This window comes from Setaria italica, unplaced genomic scaffold (genome assembly GCF_000263155.2).
Source record: "Setaria italica strain Yugu1 unplaced genomic scaffold, Setaria_italica_v2.0 scaffold_26, whole genome shotgun sequence".
Taxonomy (NCBI): Eukaryota; Viridiplantae; Streptophyta; class Magnoliopsida; order Poales; family Poaceae; genus Setaria; species Setaria italica.
Window position 1 is genome coordinate 24,880 of NW_014576747.1, and position 9,172 is coordinate 34,051.

Here is a 9,172-nt window from a genome sequence, read left to right on the forward strand (position 1 = left end):
TCTAATCAAATGTAGCCAGTGATCGTCAAGGTAAGCAGGATGGAGATTGAGTTACGCGTTCCAGGTAAGTGCACGAATGTGTTCATCCTTGGTGAAAGTAACAACGCCTAGGGAGGGCCGGGTCACGGGGCACACCAGCCCATCGCCGATTACCGAAACCGTTACCCCCTAATCCCTTGGTGCCACTTGACCCTACCCAAACGGTTAGCCTTCAGTGCGAGGCCACCTACCCCTTTAAAACCGGATGGAGGCTTCACCCTGTACTCACCCATTAGTATTGCATGAAGCCTCCATGCACATTAGTACTGGTTGGAGGCTTCGTACTGATGGCTGACCTTTGGTACCGGGTGAAGCCTCCACCCGGTACTAAAGGGGTCACGGGGGGCTCCTCGGGGACTAGCCGTTTGGCCTGGTTCTAATGCTCACATTAGTACCAAGCCAAAATGCAACCGGTAGTAAGCTTTGGGATGAATGCTGAGTTTTCCGGTAGTGCAAACGGCACTTATCTATTTTTTTTAAAAAAATAAATTTTTTCCGGCCTCTACAACCGCACGCATCCTATGGCAGTTATCTCATGGATGTTAGGTGATTGTAATCTGAATAAAATGAAGATTGTTTGTAATTAAGTTTGGCTAAGCTAGTTATGTACCGTGATTAATAGATGTACATGCGGATCGTTGCTTCGTGTTAGTCGCGGAGGATGGAACAAAATCTGCGAGTTAATTTCCAATCCATTTTTATTACTTTGACCCCTTGCCCGTACATTTTAAGCTAATCAACTACAGTAAAACAAAACAATTGAAGAAATAAACCGATACACAATCAGGCCCCTTACGTGCACACAGTGTCGCAGCTTCACAGCGTGCCAGAACCGTCAATATTAACGTATGGCGATGGGGATTTGCAGACGCGATTCTCAGGGCTGTCCATGGCAAAATCAACGTATGGCGAGTGCTATACTGGGTCCTCCGCGCCTAGTGCTGGTGGAACATACCTTATTTTCGAATAATGCCTGCAAATTACAGTTGCAACTCCGGAAGTTCTGTTTTCTGAGTACTCCCCCGCTCTTGGCTGCTCGTCCCGACCATCACAACGACTACTCACTACCAGAATTTAGAATTATCTTGGCGATCGAAAACTCCAAGGAATATACAAAGATTGCGAAGAAAATAGTACTTGGCATCCAACCACCAAGCAAAATCCGCAAAGAGTAGCAAGCTCGACGATAAAGATATTCCAAGCATTTGTGCATATGTGATGAGGTTCCTCCAATACGAGATTTGTCACATGTCAAGCATATACTTTGACTCCGATGGTGTGTAGGCGATGGGCGAGTGATGGCAATAATAGTTATATCCTTTCAATATTTGTTGAACCATAAATAGTTCATATTTATATGCTATTATTATATATGATGGAGTTTTAAGAATATGAAAACATATATTATTCCCCAACTGGCACCTTGATTACTCCCCTAGCGCAAAGGCAGCAGCGTCGAAGCTATCCGAGAGGCCAGTGCCGGTCTTGAAGGTGACCTTGTCCGGCGAGGCCTCGGGAACATAGACCTCAACAACACTAAGCCAGAGCATCAGCTCCTTGGTCTTGACGCCGGTGATCTTCCGCAGCTTGCCCTTCTCAGCATATGCCGTCACCTCAGCCGCGTAGGACACGGTCTGTTTGATCTTCTTGAACGTGTGCTCGACCTTCTTCTTCCCTTGAACCAGCCACATGAACCCCGTGGTGCTGTTGTACCCAAACTCCTGGATGTCCTCCATTGGCAGGAGGCCCTTCGGGAGCCCGAGCTCTTCCAGCAGCTCGACAGACTTCTTCCTGCAGATGGCATCTCCACTGACAACCTCTGCACTGGAGCGGTGGCTCTCAATTTGGGATGCCATTGGAGTATGGCTAATTGCTAGCAAAGGTTGCTGACCTGGGAATATATTGTGTCCTATATATGCAGAAGAGTTCAACTTGTTGTGATGAAGCTTGATGCAATAGAGGCACGTATATATAGAGGTCTCAAGGCCTGTTCCAGTGTTATTCGGAAAGTGACTGGAACCTGGTGACTCTGATTCAGAGGTAAAGCAAGGAAATAGACTCCTGACCCTCATAGGCAATAGCACATCTGCACAGGTAGCCACAGCTGACTTTCTTACCAGCAAGCATACTCTGACGCACATAGTCACTGACCAAGTCAAAGAAGCACAACTATTTCATTGTCTAGACGAAACAAGTCTTACAGTTAGCAAACCACGACGACCGAGTCAAGAATCTATAACCAGCCTATCAGACATGACCATGAAAAATTCCATGCTGTATCATATGGAATTGTAATTATATTGTTAGAATATTAGAAGACAGCCAGTTACGATGATGCTTCATTGCAAAATGATCTTACGGTGCTGTAAGTTTTTAGGTTTACCGAATGAGACAGTACCAGATTGCCTCCGCCGAGGAAGCTTTCCTACACAACTGAATGCTTCTGTTCACTCTTGTATGACTTCATAAATCCATTGCACAATGCATTCCACTAGCCCATGGCCCTCTGCCATGTTTTAATTTCATAAGTCTCATTGTGTATAAATATTTTTATAAGGGGAAAATCGTATTCACTTCATCGGTTTTTCATTGCAAGCAGATGTTATTGATTAAGTAGGACAATGGAGCAGTAACATCTTACAGGCAACCATTGACGATTAAGATAATCCTTGCACGTAATCCTTGTAAGGATTAATAAACTAATAAAACTCAACATCCACATAGGCAAGATTTGGATAAAGGGGAAAATCGTATTCACTTCATCGGTTTTTCATTGCAAGCAGATGTTATTGATTAAGTAGGACAATGGAGCAGTAACATCTTACAGGCAACCATTGACGATTAAGATAATCCTTGCACGTAATCCTTGTAAGGATTAATAAACTAATAAAACTCAACATCCACATAGGCAAGATTTGGAGAGACATTAGTAAGAACAGATAACATTCATATGAACTGAATTCAGTTTGCAATAAAACTTCAAGATACAAGTTCTCACACCCGGTTTTAAAAGCAAAACCAGATGCATAAATCACATGTGCGTCAGGATTAAATTACACACATCCGACGACTTCAATGAATATCAAAGTCATTGCAAAATCATCTTACAGTGATGTAAGTATCTACCTTACCGACTGAGACAGTACCAAATTTCAGGTTACCGAACCAATTTTGCAAAACAAAATGTTGAGCAATAATAATAGTATGCAGATAAAATATGGAGTATATAAACAACTTTTTTGTTTTGCAGGGTGATGGTGCCTCCGCCGGGGAAGCTTTCCTACACAGCTGAATGCTTCTGTTCACTCTTGGTATGACTCCATAAATCCGTTGCACAATGCATTCCACTGCCCGATGGCCCTCTGCCATATTTAATTTCCTAAGCCTCACTGTGTATAAATATTTTTAAAGGGGAAAATCATATTCACTTCATCAGTTTTTTAAAGGGGAAAATATTTTTAAAGGGGAACATCCTTGCAGGAAATCCTCGTAAGGATTAAATAAACTAATAAAACTCAGCATCCATATTTACTGCCCGAGTGCAAAGGCAGTGGCGTCAAAGCTGTCGGAGAGGCCAGTGCCAGTCTTGAAGGTGACCTTCTCCGGCGAGGCCTCAGGAACACAGACCTCAACTACACTGAGCCAAAGCATCAGCTCCTTGGTCTTGACACCGGTGATCTTCCGCAGCTTGCCCTTCTCGGCGAACGCTGTCACCTCGGCAGCATAGGACACGGTCTGCTTGATCTTCTTGAAGGTGTGCTCGACCTTCTTCTTCCTTTGCACCAGCCACATGAACCCCGTGGTGCGGTTGTACCCAAAGTCCTGGATGTCCTCCATTGGCAGGAGACCCTTGGGGAGGCCGAGCTCTTCCAGCAGGTCAACGGATTTCTTCCTGCAGATGGCATCTCCACTAACAACCTCTGCACCGGAGCGGTGGGTCTCTATTAGGGACGCCATTGGAGCTTTGCTAGAAGTGTGATTCAAACCTGGGAGTGTACTGTGCTAAATGCAAATGAGCTGAGCGTGTTGTGATGAAACATGAGACAATGGAGGCACGTTTATATAAGAGATCCCGAGGCCTGTTCAAGTGCTTCTTAATTCTGAAACAGACGCTGATCTGGCAGCTAGCATTCAGTGGCAAAGCCGCAAAGGAATAGCACTCCGGACCCTCGTAGGCAATAGCTTAACTGCACAGGTAGCCATACTCTAACGCACAAAGTCACTGACGAAGTCAAGATACGCACAACAACTATTTCGGTGCATCAGAGCAACACAGAAAAATCTTACACAGTTCGCATGCCACGACCGAGTCAAGATAACTGGGCAGCCAGAGATGACCGTTGGACACCTTTCTTTTTTCCTTTTTTTTTTTTTTGAGGGAAGACCGTTGGACACCTTGGTTGCTCTGAAGCCAGGTGAAAAATTCCATGCCGTATGATATGGAACTGTAATTATATTGTTAGAAACTTAGAATATAATATTACAAGCCAACCAGTTATGATGACGTGATCTTGCATTCCTAAATCATCTTATGGAGCTGTAAGTTTCTGGGTTGTCAAATGAGCCACTGTCCCATTACCTGCGAAGGATATACACTGGTAATTCAGCAAATTTCAGCTTATGCAACCAATCTTACCGAACAAGATGTTGACCCACATTAAAATAATGTAGGGATTACAAGGATCATCTTATCTTACTAGTAATAGGAGATTTTTTTGAAACCTCCACTTAATTTTAACGACATACCTAGAGAAAAAACAGAAATTCTTAAAAAAAATTAGGAACATCCGATCATCGATCTGTAAACTCCAATTATCATAGCTATTGGATCTATTACGTAGATTCGTGCCCCATGCGCAGCTGTACCAAAAATGTTAATCCAAAAGAATAGTGAAAATGTGGTGGCTCCTTCTACTATGCTCAGAAAAGCATATATAGCATTGATGAACCGAATGAAATTTAAAAGAAATAAGAAACTCAACCAAATATCGAATTGATCACGTGCAATCTTAAATTCAAAAAAAATATGTTCATTATTTTGATCCCTCAAGCGCTACACAATACTTTTTGTTTAGGAATTCACTTATTTTTACATATTTTGTGTACGTAGTTGATTGATATATCTAAGGGATTGACGCACTATGCTAGAAAGGTTCATGGTCTCCATAAAAATTAAAGATGAAATTAGCAATAAATAATTCAATCATATATTGCATTTTTATGATTATTTGAAGCAACAAAGTAGCAATGGACCGCTCACGAACTTGCTCAACTGGTGAAGCGAACCAGACATACAGCTATGTCGCGTTTGCGTACTTCATTGTGTGTTGAGCAAATTATTGCTCATGATTGTAACTTTGTTTATGAGATGTAACTTTGTTTATGAGATCTAATAAAAGGCACTCTTTTCCTCGGAAAAAACATGAGGCTTCCACAATTGGATGCTGCACACAAAGTTTATCTAGTGTTTTTATAAACAGTGGAAAATCAAATACATTTGATACCGTCAATCCATAATGGCACTACAAAATACCCTGGCCCCACATATACCATGTAACACCCTAATATTTAAACTTTTGCAACTTAATAAAAATTGTTAGAATTTACTAGAAATTAATTGCTTTGTGTTTAAGGATTGAAGGTTTTCTATGGTTGATGTTAAATTATTAGGCATTTAAATTTCATTTAAAATAAGTCAATGAATCATAGGAGTTTATTCTTGCATTCATGCTGGTGCATTGATTTTGGTTGTTTGAATTCAAATTTGTATTTGAATTCATTTGTGTGACCCACGACCGGGGAAAGCCCCTTAAGTACCGGTTCCTGACCCCCTTTAGTACAAGTTGTGCAACCGATATTGCTACTTCGGTACTAAAGGGGGGTCTTTAGTACTTGGTCAAATAACCGGTATTAAAGGGGCATTAAAAAAATCTGCCGACTGGAGCCTCCGCCGCACCCCATCGCCATCCGCCAGAGCACCAGAGCCCCAGCAGCACCCCGCCGCCGTCCGCCTGAGTGCCGGAGCCCCGACCGCACCCCGTCGCCATTCGCCGGAGCACTGGAGCCCCAACCACACCCCGCCGCCGTCCGTCAGAGCGCTGGAGCCACGGCCATACACCGCCACCGTTCGTCGGAGCCCCAGCTGCACAACACCTCAGCCCTGGACCAGAGAGAGGGAGGAAGGGAGGGAGGGAGGCGGCGTACTTATGCTGCTCAACCACCACCGCCAGTTGCCGTCGTCGCTGCTCCTCAGCCTGTCGGTTGTCGCCGCTGCCGGATCTGAGGGCAAGGTGGCCGCTACTCCAAGATCCACACGCTCCGTGCTCCACCACGCCTACCGACGCTTTGCCGCCTTGCCACGCCCTCCCTTCTTGTCTCCGCCGCTCCTCGCCACATGTAATTGGTGAGGGTCGACCAGAGGGGAAAGGAGAGGGGTGGCGACAGCAGGGGCGGCAAGGGGATCGATTTGTGTAGGGGAGAGAGGGGATTCGACGGGGAGAAGAAGAGAGAGAGGCACGGGTGAGAGGCCGGATGAGGTGGATGAGCGAATAATTACGTGTGGGGAAGGGGTAAGTCTGGGGTAAGAGAGAAGGGGCTGATGCGTGAGGGGAGGTGTCACACCCGATTTTAAAACAAAACCAAGTGCTACCTATATGTATGACATGATCTAGTTTTATACATATAGTGATATCATTAGTGAATAACATCAACAGTATCACGTAAAGGAATATAAATAAAGACTTACGAGTCTGACAGAGATATATACCTTAACCCTGGAAACGGAGGCTCCAAACTTCACAGGCAATCGACTGGGGACTGCATACACCTAGAACTCAGCATCATCTTCAGAAAACTTTACACACCTTCCTCATCTAAGCAGTAGTAAGCAAGGGTGAGTACAGTAATGGTTGGTACTCAGCAAGCTACAAGAAATAACTAGAATAACGATTTAAGTCCATCTTCAAGTTTATTAATCATGTGAGGGTCTAGGCCACTCTTGACCGTGAGCACGGCTGATATATCAGTTTTACACTCTGCAGAGGTTGTACACTTTCACCACAAGTTGTGTAAAAATTCAGAAGAACTTTAGACCCAACCATGCTTTTCAAAAGTAGGCACTTATCACACTACAAAGGTGTGATTGCATAAGGACGCTACGAAGCCTTTATAAAGATTCCCTAATAAGAGGTAACCCGCTAAGATGTCAGTGTCTAGCATGCATAAACCTCCCTAATAGGCATAGTGTCTTAGCAAAGATCACTTTCCAAGGGGACCGGGCAATACAATGCTTCAGTCCCCCCCCTCTTCCATTTCAGTAAGCTTACGCTAAACTACAGTCTCTAATTAATTAGACAAGACCAGAGCCATATAGTCTTGTGATTGCACAATTTTCCTAGGTGGTTCTCCATGTTCCAAGTAATACATGGTATTCTTGTAAAATAAGTATAGATAGAAGGATGGTTAGGGACACTTGCCTTTCTCCAAAGAAAAGTTACTCTTACTACTCTTCAACTCTTGCTCTCTTGAAACTTTTAATCCTCAAATTTTTCGAATAGCGATCCTTCTACTCGAAGCAATCACCGGCACAAACATACAAACAAACAAACAAACAAACAAACAAGTACAACTAAGAACAATACACCAATCAAATAAAAGATTTAAAAGAATGTACTAAAGGATAGGGCTCGATTCTAGAATCACGCAAACGCATGAAACGCTGATAACGGAACTATGGTCGACAAGGCAAAACTATCGAGAGGTTTGATTTATAAAACAAATAAAAAGACTATATGCTTGATCCATTTTAATTAAATAAAACATGCACATAGGTTATTTTAGAGAAATACCCTATTTGGAATTAAGCAATTTATATATTTAATCATTAAAAACGTGATAAACTAAATCATATTTTATTTGTAAAAATTAAAGTACAAGTTATGCCAATTTAACAATTAACTTTAGAAACTCAGAGCATGTATAAGACATAATTGAATAACTTTGTATTTCGGGTTCAACTAAACATGTTAATGTGGAAAAGTGCATTTATAATATTATTAAGCATATTATCTTTATTTATGAAAACCGATGTATAACACTAGATATCTTTTATTTAGAAAAGCTAGTTATAAATAAGAATTAACCAATTAAATCTTAGTTCGTGAAAATCCAGATAGAATCTAATCAATTTTTATTTAGAAAACCCAATTAAATAGTATTGGTCAAGTTAATATTGATTATGAAAAACTGATGTAAACCCTACTTAAATTCTCATTAAGAAAAGGCATTCAGATAGGCATTAATTAAATTAATATTAAATTTATTTTTAAAGACATGCATGATGAAAAACTCACGACTATCATATAATTTCTGATATCATGAACCTAACGCAACTTGAACGGATTAAAACGGAGCTAAAACATGTAATCTATGGATTAAACAAGGTTCCAAGGACCTAATCGTGATTAACCGTGGACTTCAGGGGCTAGCAAGGAAGATTCACAAGACACATAGGAAGCTTCACACGACATTAACAGGGACCATTACTAAATATTACTAAATTTAACTAACCCTAAACACCCCTACATCCAAAAACACCCCTACATTCCAAAAACATATATAAAGATATGCACGATATGAACAAAAATTGTAACTAAATGTAATAATTTCAACAAACCCCTAAAACACCTACATTCTGAATTCTTAGACAAAATATAACTCTTGCATTGTGTGTATAATATTCATGTTAAATTTATCTAAATAAATCAACAAATTAATTTTACTATAACACAAAAACCTAAGCTAAATCCACTATACTGACTAACCTATATTTTTCTATGTCTCATATGAACACCTAGATTTCATCTACTAATTAACACTACACCATTTGTATAGCTGCTACATCAACTATTACATCTACCAACTACGAGTTAAGCTAAACTAGGGGATTAGTAATACTACCTCAAATGAAGCGAAGATCCGGGCTTCAATCTCCACCCTACTCCCCTCCCCTCACCTCCCCTCCTCTCCTCCCTCCCTCCCTCCCTATTGACTATGAAAGTTTGCCCCCGTATGCCTCATGCACCACCTACTCTTCATGTCCGGCCATATTGGCACCCTGAAATGCTCCACACTG

General features: G+C 41.7%; 2 protein-coding genes across 2 annotated transcripts; both read right to left on the reverse strand.

The window, feature by feature from the left end:
• Window positions 1–1,422: 1,422 nt before the first annotated feature.
• LOC101772446 lies at window positions 1,423–1,955 on the reverse strand. The gene has a single exon (XM_004987291.4). The coding sequence runs from the start codon at window positions 1,893–1,895 to the stop codon at window positions 1,467–1,469; it is 429 nt and encodes a 142-aa protein (XP_004987348.1). The 5' UTR covers window positions 1,896–1,955; the 3' UTR covers window positions 1,423–1,466.
• Window positions 1,956–3,567: 1,612 nt separating this feature from the next.
• LOC101772853 lies at window positions 3,568–3,996 on the reverse strand. The gene has a single exon (XM_004987292.1). It carries the CDS (start codon window positions 3,994–3,996, stop codon window positions 3,568–3,570), a length of 429 nt encoding a protein of 142 aa, XP_004987349.1.
• Window positions 3,997–9,172: the final 5,176 nt, after the last annotated feature.